General features: G+C 39.8%; 1 protein-coding gene across 9 annotated transcripts in view; it reads right to left on the bottom strand.

Annotated features, from left to right (window-relative positions):
* Positions 1-25,269, bottom strand: part of LOC127668237 (cyclic AMP-dependent transcription factor ATF-7) — an 85,988-nt gene that overhangs the window by 22,682 nt on the left and 38,037 nt on the right. For all 9 annotated transcript variants that reach the window (XM_052161800.1, XM_052161803.1, XM_052161804.1 and 6 more), the window contains 2 exons: positions 9,122-9,218; positions 4,555-4,673 (listed from right to left, as the gene is read on the bottom strand). In XM_052161800.1, the coding sequence (XP_052017760.1) occupies positions 4,555-4,673; positions 9,122-9,218 (216 nt within the window). The remainder of the gene's footprint in view (positions 1-4,554; positions 4,674-9,121; positions 9,219-25,269) is intronic.

The raw sequence follows: 25,269 nt of genomic DNA, 5'->3' as shown, positions 1-25,269 counted from the left end.
ACAATGCCTAAAACCACATAAATGCCATTTAAATCTATGCAAATACTATATTTATAATTTTTTCCAGGAAAGTAAAAGGACTCCTGAATCAAGTACCTGTCAATTCCCAACCAGCTTTGTTGGTCACTGCAGAGCTGTGAAAACGTCCCTTGCCAACCAGAATGCTCAGTCGCCCAGTTATCAAAAGCAACAGAAGAACAACTAAGGATTAAAGTACTGCAAACAAAACCGAAGAGATACTTTCTGGGGAACTTGCCATGTAGATGGGGATCATAGTCTGTTTAGAGCAGGAGGCTAGAAACTCCAGGAACAAGATTTGGAGATAAAAAAAAGGGTGATCATACCATCAATAAAAGAAATTAGAACTTGCTCTTAGAGGCAGTACTGGAGAAACTAGAAGTAAAGAACTTTCCTGGCAGAGGTACAACTGCTGTACCTCTGTACAGGAGCTGTAAATGGCTTTGCAGGGAGTAGTAAACTATCTGAGATGCCACATCATGAGAAGAGGGTTGGCCTGGCAGCTCAGTTTCATGTCAAAATGGATCCTTTGTTCTTTTCTTCCTATATCCTAGGCTCTTCATGAAAGTTGAGCTTGTTCCTACTGCTTCTTTTACTCTCCCCCTAACCCCAGACAGGGTCTCCACTATGTCCCTTAAGCTGCCCTTGAACTCATGATCTTTTTGCCTCCATGTCCCAAGTACCAGGATGTACACCATCGCTTGCTACCTTAACCTCTGGAAGCCTGAGCAACAAACTAATTCAGTGTACTGTACTAAATCTATATCTTCATCTATAGTCTATATCTTTATCTTATTCATTTAGTTTGTATACATATGTAGCAATGATCCTATTCCATCTCACAAGGATGAGAAACACCAAAGGATCTTAATTTCTGTCTCATATTTTCTACACTGCTAATATGTCAGAGCCAATTTAGCTCTAAATTCTGAGATCTCTGAAGACACTACGTTGATAGGAGAAGAGGCTTCTATGAAAAAAAACAAGTCCCCTTTAGAATTCCCAGGGGTCTTGCCTACAAAAGCTGTGGCTCAGGAAAGCTTCAGGTTCATTAAATAACCCTGGAGACAATAGCCCACTATATCTGTGCAGTGGTAGGAGGAAAAGACCACCACTGGACAGACAGACAGAAACACCAAAGGATCCCCACTAAGGAGAGAAAAGCCTGACCAACTATGAGTTGGCCCCACAAGTGTCAAGTGAGCTCAAAAATAGGAAAGATAAAGCTGTCAAAGGCAGGAAACTTAAAAAAAATTTATTCTATATCTTCATCTTATTCATTTAGTTTGTGTACATATGTGTGATCAAATGTATGCTATGGAGTGCATATGAAGGATGAAGGATAACATTTGAAAGGCAGTTCTCTTTCTTATTTTGAGATTTTTATTTTATGTACGGATGTTTTGCCTGCATGTATGTATATCACTTGTGTGCCTGGTGCCAAGGAGTTACCTAGAGGGTGTTAGATTCCTTGGAACTGGAGGTGCAGGTGTTGGAAGCTACCCAGTGAGACTAGGAATTAAATCAAGAGCCTCAGAAAGAGCAGCAAATGCTCTTACCTGATAAGCCAATTCTTTAGCTCCCGTTATCCTCTTCTACTGTGTGAGCCTAAGATCAGACTCAGATCATTAGCTTGGTGGCAACTGTCTTTATCTGCATCTTACCTGTTTGGGAAAGCTATTTTTGTCGAATTTGCTTACAGAGTTTGATATCCCAGGCATGGTGGTGCATAAATGTAATCCCAGCACTTGGAAGGCAGACATATAAAAGAACTTGATGAGAAAGAACCCCAACATTTCAGTCCTTACTACAGTACTTTTACTAAGTGTGTTCATGTATCTGAACATTGTGGTATTTTTCTACACAGTTATTTTGCTTCATTCTTTGGGCCACAAAGAATAAAATTAATATTTTCTTCTTTTTCTTTTGTCTCTATTTTCAGACATGTGTACATGTCTGAGTATGTGTATAAGTAAGTACTAAGTGGGTACAGGAACCTGAGGAAGTTAGAAAAGGCTCTGGATCCCATGGAAGTAGAGTTACAGATGGCTGTGAGCTCTGGGAAATGAACCTCTGAGTCCTCTAAGCGTACAGCAAGTGCTCTTAACCACTGAGCCATCTCTCCATCTCTCTAAATTTAACATATTGGTTTTAAGACAGTCTCTTGTAGCCCAGGCTATACTTGAATTTGGTATATAGTCAAGGATGACTTTGAAGTTCTAATCCTCTTGCCTCTACTCCTGCATGGTAGGATTGCAGGCATGTATTACTATGCCCAGTATGCAAGGACTTGTTTGTGCTAAGTGAGCACTTTACCAACTAAGCTACTCTAAATACTAACCCCCTCCCCCCAAAAAACCAAAAACAAAAAATAAAAAAACAGGGCTGGTCGCCCCTATTTTCTATTAAGGATTTCACTGTGTAGCCTTGGCTGTCCTGGAACTTACTCTGTAGACTAGGGTGGCCTTAAAATCAAAGAAATCAGCCTGTCTCTGACCCCCGGAATGCTGGGATTACAGGCCTGCATTCAAGCCAGGCTGCTTGAAACAGAGTCTTACCACATGGCCTAGAACTTGCTATGTAGCCAAACACAAGATATTCCTGCCTCAGCTTGCTGAGTTCTGAGATTACAACTGTGTACAACCATGCCTAGCATGTAATCCCTCTTTTATATAAAACCCTTGATATATTTCAAGAGTGTACTTTTATTCATACTAAATCTTTATTTTAAGCACAAACATTCTCAATTTCTTGAAATGTTCCTAAAGTGACATCTTTCATCATCCAGGTTGATCTCCTTTGTAAGGTAATAAGAATAACTTTATTTATTTTGAGACTGAGTCACAAAGATGTGGTAACCATCCTACCTCACCTTCTTTTTGCTTAATTTTTTTGTTTTTTGTTTTGGTTTTTTCAAGACAGGGTTTCTCTGTGTAGCCCTGGCTGTCCTGGAACTCACTTTGTAGACCAGGCTGGCCTTGAACTCAGAAATCCACTTGCCTCTGCCTCCCAAGTGCTGGGATTAAAGGTGGGCACCACCACGCCTGGCTCTGCCTCAGCTTCTTAAAGTGTGGCAAATACAGATGCATACTATCATACTCAGCTAAAAACAATTTTCTTTAATGCTCTAGGTCAATAGTTATCAATCTATGGGTTGACACCTCTTTGAGGAGGTTGGAATAACCCTTTCACAGGAGTAGCCTATCAGATGTCTATCCTGCATGCCAGGTATTTACACTATGACTCATAACAGTAGCAAAATTACAGTTATAAAGTAGCAACAAAAATAATTTCATGGTTGAGGGTTCCCACAACAGGAGGAACCATATTAAAAGGTCACATCATTAGGAAGGTTGGGAACCGTGGCCTTAGGTATTATCAAGCAGCACTATGAAGCTACTTGAATGCAAAAAAACCACACACATTGAAACAAAAAAGAGAGGAAACTCTACACATCTGTAGATTGGATAACTAAGTAAAAATAACCCAAAGGAGTCTAGAATCCCAGCACTAAGGAAGCAGAAGTAGGTAGATGTCTATCAGTTAGAGGCCAGACAGGGCTACAAAGCAGTAAGACCCTTTCTCAAAAAAGTAACAAATAAATAATAAGTAAATAAATAAAAAACGTGTCCAAGCAATCAGTTTATAAGCAGTGGAACTTGTTTCTTTGCTTTTCTACTGGGGGTAGTGTGGGCTCAGGCCCTTCATTTGTAAGCACCCTACCACTGAGCTATCTGTATCTCTAGCACCCCCAAAGTATATCTGAAAAAATAGTTCCCTAATAAAATCTGAGCAATTCACACTTTTGCTTAGTTGTTTCAATTAGTATCTCACTCTGCAGCTCTACTCAGCTGAATTTACTATTTAGCTCAGTCTGACCTTGAATTGTTACTAAGGGAACTGCCAGAAAAGCAATGATGATCTGAGTGAAGACCCCCAGCGCCCACATGAAAGCAGAACAGCTTTGTTTCCAGTGGTCTGGTGAGATCAGATTCTCAGGTCCCTGGAGCTTATTAGCTAGCAAGCCTAACTGAATGAATGAGCTCTAGATTTGGTGAGGGACCCTGCCTCAAAATAGAAGGTGGACAGAGACAAGGAAGACACTCAGTGTAGATTTCTGGTCTCCATACACATGAGTACACAGACACAGATACAAACATATATACTGTATACCATACCCACAAAGAAATTAAATAAAATATATTAACTAATGACTCACTGGAGGGTAGGGATATTTGTGTTCTGGTGAGGACAGACCTTTGCTGGTACATCAGCTAGATCTACCTAATGGTAGGTGAGGTATGGCACATGCTTGTCATCCTAGGCCTCAGTACAAAGAAGCAATTGGGGGTGGGGGGGAATCACCATGGGCTTGAGGTCAGCCTGGGCTACATAGTGACATATGGCTATTCCAGTTAAACATGGAGACCTGTTTCACTCTTGCCCCTACCTGGAGCAGTGACTAGGATTACTAATATTATTGGAACTCTTCCGAGGCACAATGAGAATACCCTAAGTCTCTTCAGTCACACTTGCCTTTTTTTCATCGTCATCAGAAGCTTTCTTAAATTCATGTTCAAAGGAACTAGCTAGTTCATTGAAGAGCCCCACCTCCTCACAGTTCTTCAGGAATCTAGTTGGAGTAGGTGTTTGATCTGTAGACATAAAAAGGAAAGGAAAATATATTTAGTTTTAATATAAGATTAAAACTTGATAGTGCACAAAGATTGTATTTTTGTTTTATTTGGAGAAAGTGAATTTGTGTTAGGGTAGAGGGCTTTTTTTGAGTTGTAGTGGATGGATTGTGGTTTTTCAGCTACCACAGGATATCTGTGTTGTACTGTCTCAAGGCCAGCAGGGGGAAGACAGGACAATGTTTTGTGTGACTAGCCAGATATCCACTGGCTTTCAGTGCTGGATCTTTCATTCCAATGAAAACACAACCCCAATAAAACAAACCATTTATGAAAGATTCATGAAACCTCTAGATTTGAAAACTGAAGTCAAGCAATGCTTCCCTTCTAATCATACACCATGCTAGGTCCACAGTGAGTAGACAGAAACAGATGGGTGTTAAAATCTGACAGAGCACAAACTGAGGATGGAATTGCTGAGTTTGCTCACTAAAGCTACCTAATAAGGAATGGTGGCTGTGTGTCACTGAGCTAAGATCTGTTCCTTTCTGAGGCCATTCTAGAGAAAACTAGAGATGAGGGAACAAGACAGCGATATCATGAGTTAGAAAAGGAAACTACAAACAATAGTGCTTATTTCACAGAGGCATGGGCCCAGAGCAAAATCCGGAAATCAGACTATTTGGTTTAGATTTGCCGGTCAAAATATCCCCACAGGGGCTGTGCAAATTTTTTTCTTAACACTCTGCCTCTACTTTTTCTTTCCTCTTTTTTGGAGAAAAGCCCAGGTTATCCTGGAATTTACAATCTTCTTGCTGCTCCCTATCAAGTGCTGGGATTACAGAAATGTGCCACAAAGACCGGCTTCTTTGTTCTTAAGGAGGTGAGACCTCTTCATAAACTATGGGAACTTTTGAAGTGACTTGAACTTCAGATCATAGTTTCTCCCTCTCCCTGCTGATTTTCTAAAGATGAACCTTGTTCCTTGGGCCTAATTCTATTTTGATGGTTTCTTTGATGTGCTTATCATCTCAAGGATTTGTCTATCCCAAACAACTAGACTGACAGACATAGAATAATGTTTCAATTATATTTTAAGGGAACACCGAGGGGTTGAAATTGTTCCTTTTAGCATGATTAACTGGAAATAGTCCAGTGGGGTTTTCCATGGAAACATTTAAAAAAAGAAAACTTAAACAAAACCTCTTCTGAATTAGACTCTTTAGAAAAGTTACCAGTATCTCCTAAAATAGTTTTAAAAGATTCTCTGGACACTTTGGTTGGCTAAAGATAAAGCCACGTTCCACCTTAAAGTGAGGAGAGGTGCTATCAACCTCAGTAAGGGGAATAAAACACAATTCAAGTGGAAGAAAAGGGCGACTGACTGAGTACTGATGTCAGGAAAAGAACTTGTGACTTCTGGTTTGAGTCATATATACCTCTATACCTACTGCCCATGTGCATTTCTTGGCTTAATTTAAAATTTCCCCTATATTAAACCTGATTTCTCATTTTCAAGGTGGCCTCTAACTTTCAACTGCTTCTGGTTCCTAAACAAACAATCTGAAAATATATAAACAAGCCTAATTGGTTCTGATGATTCCTAAGTGTTTACTGAATAATTCTGTATGATTTGGTGTTATATTCATAAACTTAGATGCATATTTGGAGAAGACATAAGGGTATAGGCCAAATACAAGACATGAGTCAATTAAGAGAATGCTTTTTAGTTAAGGAAGTAAAACTAATATATGTAGATAGCACTACAATATGCAAAAATTAAATGCTATTTGAGATGCAGAATAAAATTATTATAAACATAAAATAAATACACATTAATCACTAGAATTGTTAGGAAAGCCTTCAAGTAGGACTTGAGCTAAGCCTTGTAAAATAGTTTTAGACTATAGAGAGAAGAGAAGCTTTAAGAGCAAAGAGAAATAATGATGGTAAAAGCATAGAGAAAGGTCATCACACATGGATTAGGAGAAAACAATATGTTTAGATGAAAAGACTGGCATTTTATGCATATAACTTTCATATAAAATTGGGCAAGTTCTACGGGGCTAGATTATGGAAAGTCTGAAAAGTTAGGTTAAAGAGAAAGCATAGTGAGAGATTGTGACCATTAAGAACAGAATGTAAAGACTGGCTTTTTAAAAGCATACAAGATGGTGTAGCATGAGACCATTACGGAGGCCAGTGAGGCAACACTGGAGGAGGACAAGCCTAGTGAGAATGGTGGGAGGAAGAAGAGGAACCTATGGTTTGTATGCTGCTCAAATATGCATGAGTTAAATGTTGGGTCCCAAATTTTTGGTGGTATGGGACCTGTAACAGCTGGAACCCAATGGCAAGTTTTAAGTCATCAGAGGCATTTCCTTAAAGGGAACTGTGGACCTTTCACACACTCCTCACTGTAATGTGCTGCTTCACTGAACACCCAAAAGTAACAAGGCCAACTGACCAATTGCTATGTAGCTGCAGCTGGTCTTGAACTCCAGCTTTTCTTGCCTCTACTTCCCAAGTGATAAGATTATAGGCAGGCACCACCGCACCCTGCCCATATGTTTTCTATTTACTAGTTGATTTTTCTCAAGGATTTGTTCAGTGATAGATGCTGGTTGATGCATAGGACTAGAACAGAAAGAACTGGGAGAAAAGATAAAACAACAAGACCGAGAATACTGGTACCCGTGAATAACTGAGAGGAGGAGACATGGTCAGTCACTGGAATGAAGATCTGAATTACAGCCAACTAAAGATGTTCAATAGGAGCTGGAATACATACAGCATACCTATACTGTTTCTTAAAAGGAGATAGACTCACTAGCCTATACAGGGGAGTTAAAATTTAAGGTATTGGTTTCAGCACTCCAAAACTCATGAATGAAGTGTAAAAAACATTTTCTCTGTCAAACACAGTGGCTCATACTTCTAATGCCAGCTTCCAGGAAGTAAATAAAAGACAATCTCAATTCAAGGTGAGCTTGGGCTACAGTGAGATCCAGTCTCAAAAAGAGGTAGATAGATGGCTGGATGACTCAGTTGTTAAGAGTACATAATGCTCTTCAAGAAGATCACAGCAGGCAGCTCATTGGTTCCCTGCAGCCACAGCAGGCAGCATATAATCAACTGTAATTCCTGCCTCAGGATTCTGACTCCCTCTCTGGCCTCCATAGGCATCCACACTCCCATGCTCTCTCCTCTCTCATAATATAAAACAAATATAGCAGGGTATGGTGGTGCAAGTCTTTAGTCCCAGCACCCAGAAAGCAGAGGCAGGTGGATCTCTGTGACTTTCAGGCTGGCCTGGTCTACATATTGAGTTCCTGGCCAGCCAGAGCTGTACAGTGAGACTGTTCTTTTTTTCCTTTCTTTCTTTTTTTTTTTTTTAAATCATTGATATTGTCCCTGTTCATATCCTTTTCCAGGGATTACAAATCACAAACCTGCAAGCTTCTAAAAAAGGTAGCTAGCCCACACAGTAAAAAAAAGTAGCTAACCCACATAGTAAATCAGTAAATATTCAATATATACTGAATTATTAAAGAGTAGGAGATGTAAAAGGACAAGTCTTTTTCATCATATGTATTAACAAGGAGAGGAGGTTCTGTCTCCTTTTCCATGTCTAAGGTAACATGTTTGCAAGTAGTAACAATTAAATTTATAAATTAACTAGTTTATTAATTTATGCAATAACCATCAATTAAGTACACTACTGATTAAATATTACGCTAATCTGCTTGGCATAGGTTAAATTAGAAGCTCTAACTGCATCAAAAGAAAAAGCTCACCATGCTTTGCACATCTATCTAGCTGCAAACTGCACAAAAGAACTCCTACTGCAAGGCTTAGAAACAAGTGCTAAGAATGCTCCCTTGAGTACAGTGCAGACAATATCTGTAACTGGTAAGTTTCCAGGTCACACAAACTGGCTTAGGAAAGTCCCAGTGACTAAATGTCTTATTTGTGTTTTGGAAATGTACCCACAGTGGTGTCTAGGTTCACATGGGAAGTTCATTTCTGAACTGATAATCTGCCTGCTAGAGGAAAGCTGACACCCAGTGGAAGAGAAGCAGCCAGGCTAAAGCAGCTTTTTTTTTGGGGGGGGGGGGGCACCTTTTGTTCACTTTCTCCACTGTGGATAAGGAGAAATGGTGTCTTTTGTCTGTAGCTCTTCCAGAATCTTAATAAATAGAAGGTGAGGAGAGAATAGACTGACCAAAGTGAAGACAAAGTCTCAAACACCATCCTCACAAGCCACAGAACACAAGCGTACTATTTAAAACTGAATGGAGGCGCAGTAGGACAGAGGGAGCTGTTAGTGCTATTTCTTGATTAAATACAGATCACAAAGAGGTCCTGACGGGAGAAGGGGAGTGCAGCTCTCCCAGGACATCTGGGCCTGGAATTAATCTTAACTGTTCAGTGATAGCAGAGCATGTAACTCTGGGGGCAGCAAATACCTGCAATGATGACTGAGTCCGTTCGGGCTGGGCCAAATTTCAGTGTCATCTCATGCTTATGTTTATGAACTGCCAGGTGGTCCTCATTTGTAAATCTCTGAAATGAAACAGAAACGGAGATGTGAAAAAAGGCAGGCAGTGCTGCTCAATTCAGGGCTCTTTAAAATGGCCAACCAAACAGAAACACGATACAATGACATTGGTTCCTGGAAAGAGGGACTGGAAAAGAGGAGAGAAGAAAAACCATGGAAACGATAGAAGAGATGAAAAATAATGGCACCAAAGGCAGGGAAGAGAGGAGGGAAGATGGCATCACCAGCTGCTTTGTATCATCAGATACAACCAGGAGGAAAGCTGTCGCTGAGGTGGGGTCTAGGCATGGAAAAGCATTAAGGTAAACTTGGCTTTAACAAGGGTGAAACAGTTTCTAACAGTAACAATAAAGAGAGAAGGGAAAGGCTGGGCACTCAGTGGTCATCACAAAACCAGGGAATTTCAGAACAAAGCTCTCTGTGGTGGGGCTGAATTGGAGTATTTTACGAGGGGACTAACAGGGAGATAAATTATGCAGGATTAGGAGAACCATTTAACTTCCTGGCCCCTACAGTGCTGCAGCAGGGCCTTCCTGGCTATTTGGCTCACGGTTTTAATGAGCCAGGGAGGAACTGTAGATGACAGAGGCCCAATGGCCAGCAATAATGGCATACACCAATCCTATAGCCACATGCTATCTCCCTTCATCAGGCAGTCTGCCTGGGCTCCTGCAGCCATAAAGGGGCCAGCACAATGCTGCTGGCTGTACTATGATAAAATAAACGTGCGAGCAAAAAAGGGAAAAAAGGGTAGAGAGGAACCTGTAGGCAGTGTGAGGGAAGGAGACTACAGATTTCTGCACAGAGCTTTAAATGAAAGAAAAATGACAAGGTGAGGCAAAGTCTAGCCCAGTTTATGATTAAAGCAGATTCCTGGACAATACTTTATGCTGCTGCTACTCTTTTTTTTTTCCCCCCAAGACAGGGTTTTTCTGTATAGCCCTGACTGACCTGGAGCTCACTCTGTAGACCAGAACTCAGAAATGTGCCTGCCTCTGCCTCCCAGAGTGCTGGGATTACTACAGGCGTGCGCCACTGGCGCTGGTATGCTTTAAAAGGAGGAGGAGAAAGGAACATAAACAATTCAAAGTCTCTTTGAGGCCAATGGCCTGGTTATTTCATTAGAACATCCATGCTACAGAAATGGCTTCGATGCTGCGGGTTTCCACAGCTCAACAGAAAGTTCCTGAAACATGGTTCTAGATGTCTTGTTTCTAAAAATAGTGACTAACTTAGTCTCTTGTTTTTACTTTCATTAGATACATAACTTAACACCAAACACCACATCTGTAGCCCCTTTTTCAAGAGGCTTTACAAAAACAAGCCCCTTTACAAAACAAATACACAGAACTTGGTCCCTATCCTAGCTCCCATAGCATCAAACTGGTTTTGTCTCCTAGATTTTACCCAATTTTTAAAACTTTCGATTTTATGCATATGGGTGTTTTATTTGCATGTAGGTCTATATATCATGTGCATGCCTGGTGCCCACAGAAGTCAGAAGAGGATTTCAAAAATGTTGGACCCTCTGGAACTGTAGTTACAGACAATTGTGAGCTGTCACTGGGGTGCTGGAAATTGAACCTGGGTCCTCTGGAAATAATAGCCAGTGCTCTTGACCTTTGAGCCTGCCTCTTTAATTGATTTGTAACTAAAGCCAGCATTAACAACTAAGATCCTTCCAGGGAAAACATACAGGCCTGAAGAGCATGGTTCAAGTAAAAGAGATCTAGAATAAAATGGACATAAAGGTTTCCTAAAGAAATTTTGTGCATCAGCTTTTTCAATTATTGATTTGCACCTAAGGGATGGTAGGAGAGAAATAGTCCATTTAGAGAGTTAAATAAGTTACTGTAAGAACCTGGATCTGGCCTGTATTTGAAAAGGAAATCAGTTGAACCTAGTTGGCAATGGAGAAAAACAACATTCTTTTATGGTGGATATAAAGAGTAATAGATTAAATAGGCTTGTAGATACTAGTAATGTTATACTATAATAATCATTTTTAAAGTATTTTTATAAGCTGGGTGTGGTGGCAAACACCTTTGATCACAGTACTCAGGAGACAATAGAGGCACACATATCTCAGTGAGTTGGAGGCCAGTCTGGTCTACATGCAAGTTCCAGGCCAGTCACAGACACATAGTGAAGCCCTGTCTTTAAAAAAGAAAAAAGAAAAAAAAATGTACTTTTAGAGGCATTCAAGTAAATTCCATGTAGGTGGCTTGAAAAAAATAAAACAAGACAAAACAAAACTGCACAATGTTCTAGAACCTAAAGGTTCTAGCCTGTAATCCCAGCACTCTGGGAGGCAGAGGCAGGCGGATTTCTGAGTTTGAGGCCAGCCTGGTCTACAGAGTGAGTTCCAGGACAGCCAGGGCTATACAGAGAAACCCTGTCTCGAAAAAACCAAATCCGAAGAAAAAAAAAAAAAAGAAATTGAACAGCTCTTTCAAGAACAACCAGTGGTTCTTAACCACTGAGCCTTCTTGCCAGCTTCTATTTCCTTTCATTTATTAATGTTAATACTTTAGCAGTTCTTTAGATCATACACTAGAGAATATAGCATGGATTAAGACTCTGGGCTTTCTCCACCACCACTGGAAAAAAAAATCTAAATCAATTTATCAACCAAAACCTGTCCCTGTCCCAGGGACTAAGTTCTGAACTTCATGCTTAGGGAATAATCTTTCTGAAAGCGATTTCTCAAGCAGAATAGTAAAAACTATTAATAAATAATAATAAATCTGGGCTTTGTAAAGGTATCCTTTATACACCTATATATAATTGTCATCTCTGAGACTTATTGCCTCAGTCTGCTAACCCAGGCCTAGTCCTGGATGCTTCTAGTGTCTGTAAAATCTTATCTAGGCCTAGAATGTTTTCAGCCTCTGAGACTTACTGCTGAGTAAGTTTATCCCTTCTTAGTTCTTTCTGAACTCTAGCTGGCTAGTTTAACTCAGGTGTTCTGGCTCAAACTCTTCCAAGCTGACTGATTCAATCTGGCTTCTCTTTCCCTCTGCCTCTCCTTAAGTGCTCTGCTTGACCTCAAAATAACTCTAGAAATCTGTTGTAATCTGGCTTCTTCTCATTCTCTGGCTTGTTCTGTCTATCTCTGTCTAGCTTGTTCTCTCTTCAATCTGTCTCTGTAAAACTGTCCTGGTAAAACCGTCTCCTTCTTTTCAAACTCTCTGCACTGCTTCTCCTCCCCCCACCCAAATAGTTGGGCATACCCTATTCTGTCAAATCTTTGATCTGTCTCTCTGCCATTCAATTAGACAAGACTTTCAAACATGCGTGCTTCCTTCAACAAACTAACTTTATTTTCATTGTTCGGGATTAAAGGTGTGTACTAGGGGCATGTCTGTATTCTGCCAGAGAAATTAAAGGCCTGTGTTAAGGCTGAGTCATACAGCAACTAGAAATAGTCTTTTTTTTTTTTTTCAGTAAATAACACAATCTCAGGGTTCACAATGTGATCAAATATCCTGCAACAGGACTCTACAAAAATGCCCATTATTCTACTGAATTTAAAATGAATTGAAAAAAACTTTTCTGTACTATGCAATAAAGTACATGGTTACTGAGCACTTGCACCGTGACTTTATTCATTCATTCATTCATTCATTCATTTATTTATTTATTAAGAAGGGTCTCACTGTGTAGCTCAGGCTGGCTTCAAATTCTCAAGCCCTTTGCTTCATCATCATCCTGAGTCCTGGTATTTCAGGTGTATGTTAGTACACCTATCTCTGCAATGTGGCTAATCTGAATCAAATATACTCTTATTCAACAAGTATACATATCTCAATAAATTTTATACTGATTACATGTTTAAATTACAGAGTTATGGGCTGCCCTACATAGGTGCTGGGAATTGAACTTAGATCCTCTGCAAGAGCCGTATGCACTTTTAACACTATGCCACCCCACCTCTATAGTTCCTTGATTACATGCTGAAATGATACTCTTTTAACATTTTTTAGACTACTTATTTTATGTATTTTGCCTGCATATATGTATATCTGTTCATCACATGCATGCAGTACCCTCAGAGTACAGAAGAAGCCATAGGATGCTCTAGAATGGGAGTTACAGATGGCTATAATTGGTTGTCAGCTGTCATGTGGGTACTAGGAATTGATCCAGGTACTCTTGAAGAACAGCCGGTGGTCTTAATTACTGAACCATCTCTTCAAACCATGAAATGATACACTTTTTTGTATATAATGAGTTTTAAAAGTACATTAAAGTTAATTTTACTTGTTTATTTTACTTTTAACACTGTAATAGGACACTTAAAATTACATGTGTGAATCACTTTTGTGTTTCTTTGAAATATATATATATATATATTAGTTTTTTGAGATGGGCGCCACCACCGCCCAGCTAAGATACATATTTTTAAGGCAGGTGGTAGTATATACCTTTAGTCCTAGCACTCAGGAGACAGACAAGTGGATCTCTGAGTTCGAGGCCAGCCTTGTCTACAAGAGTGAGTTCTAGGACAGTCGGGGCTATACAGAGAAACCCTGTCTCGAAAAAAAAAAAAAAAACAATATGTGTGTGTGTGTGTGTGTGTATGTATGTATCTTAAATTATTATTATTTTTAAGTAAGTGTAGGCATGTATACCTGTGTGTGGATATGTCAATGTGAGAGAAGGTGCCTGAGGAAACCAGGGGCTTTGGATCCTCTCTGAGGGGGAGTTACAGGCGGTTGTGAGCTAGCTGAAGTGGGTTGAGAGCTGGTGCTCAACAAGAGCATCAGGTCCTCTTACTGTGGAGTCAATATCAGTCCATTGGTTGTTTTTGTTTGTTTGTTTTTGGACAGTTGTGATTTAGATAATATGTACAAAGACGCCATGGCAAGATGGCATACTCTTGTAGTACCAGCTAGTAGGGACGCCGTAGTGGGAGGACTGCATGAGACTGCGGCTTAATGCAGGTCCAGCCAGCACATGAAAACCTTTGCAAGCACTACATCTTGGGTTCAATCCTAAACACTGCAAAAACAAACCAACCATGGAAATTTTAATCATATGCCAATCTTCACTCTCCCTTTAGATCCTCTTCTGTAAATGCAGCTCATATGTGACAGTGCTTCTCTGCTGGTAGCACTGCTAGTACTTCTGCTTCTAGGCTTCCTAAAAAAAAAACTTTGTAATGTTTGGAGACGTTTTGCTTGTTGAAACTTGTGAGATGCAACTCTCTCTAGAGAGTAGAGGCCTGGGATATTGGTAACACTGTGTACTGCACAGGACAACGTTGCAAAGGATCTGGGATGTTGGTAACACTGTGTACTACACAGGACAACAACACAAAGGACAACGTTGCAAAGGATCTGGGATGTTGGTAATACTATATGCTGCACAGGACGGTGTGCCAAAGGAGCATCTAGTTCCAAATGCCCTTGTTAATATTTTTAGGGCTGAAGAGTTGTTCTCAGTGGTTAAGACTACTTGTTCTTGCAAAGTACCTAGGTTTGATTCCCAGCAGGCATGCATGTGATACACAGACATACATAAGGAAAACCATTCATATACACATACACAAAAAAATAAAATAAAAAAAATTCTACTACAGAGTAATAAAGAAATAGAGGAAGAAGAAAAAAAGGCTGATTTTTAGTCCTGTCTGGCCAAACTGCCAACATATGTTTTGGATATGAAACTTGGAAAGAAAAAAGTACATGCAAAAGCATCCCAAATTAGTCTTATAAATTTCAAACACTTAGGTTAGGGAAAATTGGAAGATAGAGATAGAATTAGGAAATTAGAAAACAGATTGATTGATAATTAGGGAAACAGATTCTCATTCATGGCCTTGTTAATAACAGATATAACACAGAAGTTAGTCAAAATAATTTTGGCTGCTTACAATTTTGTTTAATCCTCCTCTGATGGAATTAAAAAAAATCAGCAAAAGGAAGCTTTTTTTTGTTGTTGTTGTTAGTTTAAGAAATATTGGGAATGAAGAGATAGTGAGATAGTCAGTGTTTAAGGGCAATGTTGATCTTGCAGTGCACCCAGGTTCAGTTCCCAGTACCCACATGTTGTATCACAATCATCTGTAACTCTTCTTCTCACCTCTGTAGGCACCAGGCATGTACCTGGTGTACATACATACATGTCAACAAAACATTCATGAACATAAAATAAAATATAAAAATCTTAATTCTAAAAAAAAAAAAGACTAACATTAAAATATTGTTTCTTCCTTTTTCTGTCTCTCTTTTTTTTTTTTTTTTTTTTGAAACAAGGACTATGTAGCTCAGGCTGACTTTGAACTCATAACCTTTTTCCCTTAAACCTTCTGAATCCTGGACCTATGTGCCACTACACCTGGTTGTTTCTTTTCTCCTCCCTCCCTCTTTTTTTTTTTTTCCTTTTTTTGAGAAAGTATTTCGTCCTTTAGATCCGGCTGGCCTTGAACTATGTAGGCTGATCTTGAGCTAGCATCCATCTTCCAGCCACAGCCTCCAAAGTGCTAGGACTACAAGCTTACACCACTTAATAGCTTTGGCTGTTTTTTGTTTGTTTGTTTGCTTGCTTGTTTGCTTGAGACAGGGTCTCTCTACATAGTCCACAGCCTGTCCTGAAACTTGTTCTGTAGACACAGCTGGCCTTGAGCCTATAGACATCTAGCTGCCTCTACTTCCTAAATGCTGGGATTAAGGGTGTAAACCACCTTGCCCAGTCCAGCCCAGCCTAGCTTTGGCTGTGGTTCTTTTCACTTTGGTTTTTTGAGACAAGGTTTTTCTGTGTAGTTCTGGCTGTCCTAGAACTTGCTCTGTACACCAGGTTGGCCTTGAAGTCATAGAGATATGCTTCCTCCTAAAAGTGCTGGGATTAAAGGTGTGTGTAACCACCACCTGACTTATTCTTTTCTTTAAAAAAAAATTGTGTGTGTGTGTGTGTGTGTGTGTGTACATGCACATATGTTTAGAAGAGGGCACTGGATTTCTTGAAGCTGTAGTTACAGGTGATTGTGAACTGCCCAAAAATGGATTCTGGTATCTCATCTCTGGGTCTTCTAGAAACAGCTAACTGCTGAGCCATTTCCAGTACTGTTATGTTTGTGTGTTGTGTGTGTGTGTGTGTGTGTGTGTGTGTACAGGTGCACTTACCTGTGTGCATGTGGGAGTCAGAAGCTAACTTCAGATACCTTTCTCTACTACTGTTCATATTACTTTTGAGAAAGTCTCTCACTAAACCTGGAGCATTCAAGTAGAATGGCTGGTCAGTGAGGGCCTGGGACCGTCCTGTTTCTATTTCTGGGTTTATAGGCCTCTATAACCATACTCTACTTCTGTGTAGGTGCTGGGGATGGAGCCATACCAGCAGCAACCTGAAAACTCAGCAAGTTTATTATGTGTAGCACTAAAGAGAACGCTAATCACCAGTCTCAGATTGTAGTCATCTGCCAGGAGAAAGCTGTGGTTGATACTTTCTGCATACAATGCCAACATTTCTACTAGGACCAGGGGAAAGCTTTGCCATTTCCATGAGTCTGGAGCAATAGAGTCCTTGATATGGCTGTGTTCATGTCAATAATACACATTCATTCAGGACTTAATTGTCTGCCAACAAAAAAGACTTGTGCACTTTCAATATGCTACAACTAAGTTTAAAAAAAAATTAAAGTTGGGCCAGGCATGTTGATGCACATTTGTAATCCTAGCATTCAGGAGACAGAGGCAGGGGGCTCACGCCAAGTTCAAAGTCTGGTTGCATGGCAAGTTCCCACCAGGGCTACAAATAAGACAACAAAAACGCTTTTATCTGATAAATCATATTGCTGCCCCTTCTGAACTCTCTCTGTAATACAGATTAAAACTGGTAACCCTCCTACCTCAGCCTCGTGAATATAGATGGGGTTATATAGTCTTTGACAACAGGCCTGACCTGCCTTATTTCAGAAGACTGGACTGAGGGGAGAAGACAATCACAGCTCTTTAAGAAATGAGCCTTGAATACATATACCAGCAAGGGATAATACAATGAATTGAGCCTACATTTATAATTATCTGTAAAGTCACTGCTAAAATCAAACTACCTGTTTTTCTGAAGTTTCTAGGTTTGGTGGTATTACATGGACAGAATAGCTCTGTTTTATTACAGTAGTTGCACATGGACCTACTTGGTAAAAGAAAGTGGTAGGAAAAGCTATGGAAACCCTGAGAAACTAGAGAGCAAGTGTTGAGCAACCAGCAAAAAGCACACTGCTCTTTTTTAGAGCACGATTTTAACAGGGCTTTTCACCATTGCTGAAGGGCTTCATTCCCCAATGCACAGTTTGGGAAAGCATGGAAAGAAAGAGAAGGGAAGGGGCTCTAAAACACACAGACACCTCAGAAGGAATGTGGTTTTCCTTTTCACCTCAGGCACTCCCAGGTGCCTGTTTTCTCCTTCAAGATGCTGCTGTTTGCAAAGTGAGTCACACATCCTGCTCTGAATGCTTCATGGCTTTCCAATGAATCATTTCAAAGGACAGGATTGTTCAACAAATAAATATAACCACAACAGCGTGGCTTTGTGAGCAAGGTAATTTATAGAAGAAAAATAAGGACAGGAAACTTCTTCCCAAAATACTCAAAGAGAAAATGGTGTTAGGGAAATGAAGGAGGAAAAAACAAGGTGGACACTCCATTGAACTGTACCTAAGGTAAATATTCCTTTGTATATGGGTGGAGGGGCTTTCTATTTGAGACGGCTAGATGATAGTAATAAGGGAAAGACTCTGACAGCTAAGAGAATCTTTGATTCAGTGCAGGTTTTTTGTGGTTGTTGCTGTTTTTGTTTTTTGGGTAAGGTCTCTCTATGTACTGGGATTAAAAGTGTGCACCACCATCCTCTGCTCTCTACTCTCCTTTTAGTAACATTCTGTCACATTTTTTTATTAAAACCTAAGCTAAGCTATGTGCCCAAGAAAAAGAGTACTGTCAAACAATGCCTTGCGTAACTTGATTGCTTGGGGATATGGCCAAGGTAAGACAACAGGTTTGAGGAAAATATAATTAGTCTCTTGCCTTTTTTTGAGCCTTTCTTTCTTGTCTATTCTGTAAAGGTTGAAAAGATACTCACTTTCCCAGTCTCCCACACAGTCTCTACTTCAGTGGAAGTAGAATGGAAGATAGTGTTTCTGGGTGTCTGTCTGTCTCTGTCTCTCTCTCTCTTTCTTCCTTTCTCATTCTTTTTTTGGAAATCAAAATAATTATACAGTACTATAGACGTTCTTACTGACATTATTAATATTATTTTCAATCTTTTCTAATGCCAAATTTTTATTAGGATGTTATAAGGGCCACAGTCCTTAGAAAAGCCAACAGTATTTTATTTTTTAATTTGTCACACAGTAAATGTTATAATACCAGTATGTCACAAATGGGTGGAAAGGACAAAGATAAAGTGCTATTTTAACATTAAAGCTTGGAAAATCTAGTATACTGTGCTTAGCCTAAGCTGCTGAAAACCTCACTATGGACAATAAAACTGTGAACATACCTTCAAAACACAGAAGCTTGGAATATGATGAGCAGAGAATGAACTCAGTAGAGAGCATCTCTGAGTATTCACACAAATGACTGCTATACAAACGAAGGCAATAAATAAATAGGAAACTAGGAAAAGGAGAGAGAAAGATTGTGGTAGTTTTAATGAGACTGCCCCTCCCCCCAACCCCAGGCTCATGTTTGAAAACATGGCCACCAGCCGATGGAATTGTTTAGAAAGGATTGGAAGGTGTGTCACTGGGGGCCCACACTATTCCCATTCCATTCCTGTGCTCTCTCTGCCTCCTGCTTATGAAGATTAAAGTGTGAGCATTTGTCTGTTCCTGTTGCTGTGCTTCTCTGAAACCCATTGAAATGCTTAAGTAAGTTTGCCTTGGTCATATTTTTTTGTTTGTTTGGGTTTTTTTTTTTTTGATTTGGTTTTTTTTTGTTTGTTTGTTTGTTTGTTTTTGTTTTTTTTTTTTTTTTTTGAGATAGGTTTCTCTGTATAGCCCTGGCTGTTCTGGAACTCACTCTGTAGACCAGGCTGGCCTCGAACTCAGAAATCCACCTGCCTCTGCCTCCCAGAGTGCTGGGATTACAGGTGTGTACCACCACTGCTCGGTGTTCAGTCATGGTATTTTATTGCAGCAATTGAAAAGTAAGACAAAGACTTTGTTCTCTAAAGCTAGTGTTTACATGGCCACAAGCTTACAAAGACTCCCTCCAACTCCCTCTACACACAAAATTAATTTCTCAGTTTCAAATACAGCATTTTTTTTTATGTATCTTAACTGGTAGAACATTTGCCTACCATGTACAAAATCCTTAATTTAATCCCTAGCACCACACAAACAGGTGTGGTGGGTGGCTTATGTCTGTAATTCTAGGACTTAGGAAGATTGAGGAAAAAGGAGCAGAAGCTGAAGGCAGGCCAACCTGCTAGGCAAAATATATAACTGGTATAGCAGTGGGGTATGACTGCTGTGGGGATAACCAGCCACTTTTAGGTTGGATTTAGGTTCATTCTACAAAAGGGAATTAATTCATGCTTGGGACTGTAAACTTAGTCAAAAGATGGGGAGGCCATAAGTCCTAGCATAAATTGTTTTCTAAATATTTATGCTTTATCTTCTTATATTTATGTTGTTCTCAACCTTCATCAGAGAAGCTTCCTTCTGTAGTGAGCAGCAGTGAATGCAGACTCATAGCTGGTCAAAGTGCTTAGTATAAGTGGATGTTGACTAGTCAGCCCAAAATGGGATATTTATAATCTGCGCCCCTCCCTCCACTTCTCTAAGACTCAGGAAATGTCAAAGAAGACAAGATGAAATAATGTAAGAGCCAGAGGACAGGGATGAGTATTGTGAACACTGTCTTCTGGAGAGAACACATTCACTGCACTCATGAATTCATAGCAGCTGTGGTTAGCTCTGCAAGTCTGAGTTCTTTGACATTTCAGCATGGAGGTGGGAAGAGCTCATGAGGCCCTAGCCATGGAGCTCCTAGCAGTTAATGCCTGCTCAAGAAGGAGGGAGTCATTTTTCTTCAGTAGCCATTGATAAATTGCCCATGCTCAAGTAAATGATCTCATACTCATGCACGTGTAAGCAACCTTAATTAAACACAGTGGGTTATTAAAAAGCAAACATCAAAGTAGAAGGGGCCCTTGTTGAGAAGAAGGGACTTAGAAGGGAGTAATGAGGTGTTTATAAATATCAAAATATGGATAAAATGTACAACCTGGCCAAAGAATAAATAGTATTTAAAAATTTTATTTTATGTATATGAATGTTTTGCCTGTGTGTATGTCTAAAATAATACCAAATTGTTTCAATTATGTTGAACTTCTCAACAACAACAACAAAAACCATCTCTTGACCCCTCTGGGCAATGAGCTGCTCCTCTTTCACAGCATTCTGTGCACGTACCATTCCACTCCTCTGCCTTTCCCACATCTCCATCACATATTCATTCTTTGTAGTGGCACTGGAAGCAGTATACCCTTTTGTCCAAACAGCTTAACTTTCAAATGTTCATTACAATGAGTCATTAAGCTAGTTGAGGCCTCTGACTCCTGCTACAACATCAATAGTGGAACCTCATAGAGACTCTCAGATATTTTGATATTGCCCTGAATAGTAGGATACTGCCACTTTGGATCCACAGGCCTAACTCAAAGCCCTGGATCTGGGTGGTAGTTGAGCTGGACAGTCTGATAGCTTTGCCTTGCCCATGCCATCAGAGCCAGATTTCCTGGGAAGAGGAAGGTAATAGACACTAAAGCAGAGCTATTGGGGATAAAAAGTCTGTATGAGAAGGGGACGGGGAATGGGGGAAAGAGGTAAGGAGGAGGGAAGATCAACAAAGAAAAATTACACTCGAAAATCACTTAGTGATTTTCTTTTTTCTTATCTTTCTTGTATTTTAGGGGAAAGAGGAAGAGAGAAAGGGAGAGAGAGACCATCTGTAACTCTAGTTCCAGGGGATCTGACCCCCTCACATAGACATACGTGTAGGTAAAACACCAACACAAGTGAATCAGGCTGGAAAGAAGGCTCAGGGGTTAAGGACTGCTCTTCCAGAGGATCAGGGTTCAATTCCCAGCACCCAAATGGCAGCTCACAACTGTCTGTAACTCTAATTCCAGGGCATCTGACACCCTCTGACAAACACCAATGCACATAAAATAAGTAAATACACTAAAAAAAAGTGAATAATTAAAAAGAAAGGGAAAATTAAAACAGTAAAAAAAAAAAATACTAACATGGCTCTTGGGCCTGAGTGTGTTTGATGCCCCAATGTAGGGGAATGCCAGAGTGGAAAGATGGGAGTGGGTGGGAGGGTGGGTGGGAGAGTACCCTCATGGAGGCAGGGAGAGAGGGGATGGGATGAGGGGGGGTTCCTGAAGGGGAGACCTGGAAAGGGGAAACATTTGAAATGTAAATAAAGAAAATATCCAATAAAACTAAAAGGGTGTAGAGAGAGAGAAAATACCAACACACACCCATTAGACAGGGCAAAATTCAAAACCTTTAACAACAACAAATACTGATGAAGTTGAGCATTGGGATCTCTCATTCTTTGTAGGTGGGACTACAATATTATGCTTTGAGGACAGTTTGGCAGCTTGTGTGTGTGTGTGTGTGTGTGTGTGTGTGTAGGCACATATATGCTATGGCACCTGGAGGTCAGAGGACAACTTTAGGAAGTCCATTTTCTCTCCTATCACGAGGAACTTTGACTATCAGGCTTGGAAGCAAGCACCTTCACCTGCTGAGCCTTCTCAAAGGCTCCAGTCTGGCTGTTTCTCCAAAATCTAAACACACTCTTTCCAAACAATCTTGTGATTGTACTCTTGGGTTTCTACTATATGTCCATATAAAAGCCTGCACATGTTTGAAATCATAATTACATAAACCTGAAAGTAACCAAGATGTCCTTCATTAGGTGAATGGGTAAATAAGCTCCGACATTCCAAAACTAGGATATTATTCAATACTATAAAGAAATGAGCTACTTAAGGCAAGAAAAGATATAGAAGAAATATATGTATATTGGTAAGTGAAAGACGCTAATCTAAAAGGATACAGGCTGTATGACTCCAACCATATGATATTCTGGAAAAGATAAAACCATGAAGATAATAAAGAACAGTGGTAGCCAGGAGAGGGAGGGATGAACACGCACAACACAGGATTTTTAGGACAGTGAAACTGTTCCATATGATATGACAATGACATAAACAAGTCATAATATATTTGTTAAAGTGTATAGGATGTGCAACATCAAAGTAAACTGTAATGTAAATTATATTCTCTGATAATGTGTCAGTGTAGGTTGATAACAAATTTATCAGTGTTTCAGTGTGCTGATAGTGAGAAGGTTGTACATTTGTGCTCACAGGGGGTATATGAGGACTCTACTTCCTACTTAATTTTGTATGAACCTAAAATTGTCTTTAAATTTTTTATTAATAGGACTAAAGATTTAGCTCAGTTGGTACAGTGTTTGCATGGAATGCAGGGGGCCCTATGTTCAATTTCCAGAACAGCATAAACTGAGCATGGTGTCTAACACCTGTTATCCTTTTTTTGTTTTTGTTGTTTTGTTTGTTTCTGAGATAAGGTTTTTCTGTGTAGCTTTGGGCATCCTGAAACACATTCTGTAGACCAGATAGACCTCGAAATGAAGTCAGACTGCCTCTGCCTCCTAGTTCAGGGACTAAAGGTGTGGGTACTATATATTTATGTACCCTACCTCAACAAGGTGAGGACTCTTCAATCTGTCTTCTGACCTCCATAAGCATACAATGACATGTATGCACCATACTTACATCACACTCCCCAAAAGATGATATTGTGTGTGTGTGTATGTATGTATTGTGTATATATATTGTGTGTCTATATATATATATATATATATATATATATATATATATATATATATATATATATATATATAATATTTAAAAAAAAAAACCTAAGCTCCTACCATGTATGATAGGACATACCTGCAATCCCAGCACTTGAGGGACCAAGGACAAAGTCTCATTGTGAATCTGAGGTAAGCCTGGGCTACCTGGGCTATAGGAAACCCTATCTCAAAAACAAGGAGGGCAATAATAAGGAAGGAAGGAAGGAAGGGAGGGAGGGAGGGAGGGAGGGACAGAGGGAAGGACAAATGACCAATATTAGGGTTGCACAGTGAATTGCAGGTCAGCAGGGCTACATAGCAAGACCCTGGCCCAAACAAACAAGCACGCAAACAAGCAAAGCACCTCGGGAAGCCAGCTTCTAAGTCAGAGCTGTTTTTTCTTTGATAGAGCTCCAATCAAACTATACTCTAAGCACTGATTTTTCTATTGCTATTTCTCCTTTGTTTCAGAGACAGTATTCATGACCTTCTGTTCATGTGAAAAGAAATGGCTTCCCAGAAAGGCTTAGCACACTGCATTTTACTAGAATAAAGTAAAACCAAAAAGTCATTCAACTTTGACAAGCCTGATTACTGTCTATAGAGGAACAAAATGTGTCCCTGAGGACCACAAGAATAGTCAACAAGGTACAGTATGTTCAAACCTTTAACCACTGACTTCTCTGTTAAGAGTTGTTTGGTATATGTGTCCACAGCCCTTTCTTCAGGGCGGTCATGTTTTAACAGACAGCACAGCCTCCATAAGACCCTCTCTAGGTGTAGTTTCAAATTCATATGAAGGAAAAAAAAATGCTGAAATATAGCCTCCCCTTCTAGTACCTAGGAAACTACCTTAGTAACACTCAAAGGAAAGACTGAAATGGTAAGATATGAATTGTTCAATTTAATGTGGTCCTTTATAAAACATATTAAACATCTAGCTCCTAGAAAAATGCTAAGTAACTACTGTTATCTTCCTCTTCCAAAACAGTTTAAGCAAACTACAGTCTCTCCCTTAACTATAAGAAGCACACAGGAAACTGAAATAAAATGGCAAATGTCTGAAGTTATGAAAATATCCAGTGAAATAAACCCAACATATATAGATTGCCACTGTGTAAAAAAAAAAAAATGATGCTTACTGGAGAGACATGTCTCTCACAATTTGCCCATTTTGGTATTAGATTGTCAAATTCGAGTATATACCACAACTGAGATCTTTAAAACTATCACACTTCTTTTCACTGGGTTCCATTAACTATTTTTTTTTAAAGATTTATTTATTTTTATTTATGTGAGTATGCTGTAGCTGTCTTCAGACACACCAGAGGAGGGCATCTGATCCCATTACAGATGGTTGTGAGCCACCATGTGGTTGCTGGGAATTGAACTCAGGACCTCTGGAAGAGCAGTCAGTGCTCTTAACCATTGAGCCATCTCTCCAGCCCCTCCATTAACTATTAATGAAAGACTTTTTCATGGGGAAGGTGAGTTTGGGAGTAGAGACATAGAAAGGTAACTGTAGCTTATAATTAAAATGGAGCCTTTGGGGGCTCAGAGATGCTCAGCTCATAACTTTCTGTAACTCCTTCAGGGTAGACACAGCCTTCTTCTGCTGCCTAGAGCATGTGGTGAACAAACCTACATGCAGGCAAAATACCCATAAATATGAAGACAAAAATAAACAAATCTTAAAAATACATCCTTCAGGCACAAATAAGATGGCTCACTGGGTAAGAATACTACTTGCTGCCATGCTCTGCAAATGAGTTCAGTCCCCAGGGCCCCACATGGTGGAAGAAGAGAACCAATTCCTAGGAATTGCTGACCTTCATGTGCACTGTGGTTCACACACACACACACACACACACACACACACACACACGGTGGAAGAAGAGAACCAATTCCTAGGAATTGCTGACCTTCATGTGCACTGTGGTTCACACACACACACACACACACACACACACACACAAAAAATGTTGAAAATTTAAACAAATAACCAAAGCCAGTAAATTGTAGTTTTCAAGACAGAGATGTCTCATCAGGTAAATAAGGAAGTCCCCAGAACTCAATAGTTGGGAGAACTGGTTGCATAAAGTTCACCTGTACTTGCATATACATAACACACAGACAGACAGACAGACAG

Source organism: Apodemus sylvaticus, chromosome 17, assembly GCF_947179515.1.
Source record: "Apodemus sylvaticus chromosome 17, mApoSyl1.1, whole genome shotgun sequence".
NCBI classification, from domain to species: domain Eukaryota; kingdom Metazoa; phylum Chordata; class Mammalia; order Rodentia; family Muridae; genus Apodemus; species Apodemus sylvaticus.
The sequence above is the reverse complement of the archived record's forward strand: the minus strand, read 5'-3'. Positions and strand labels throughout refer to the sequence as shown.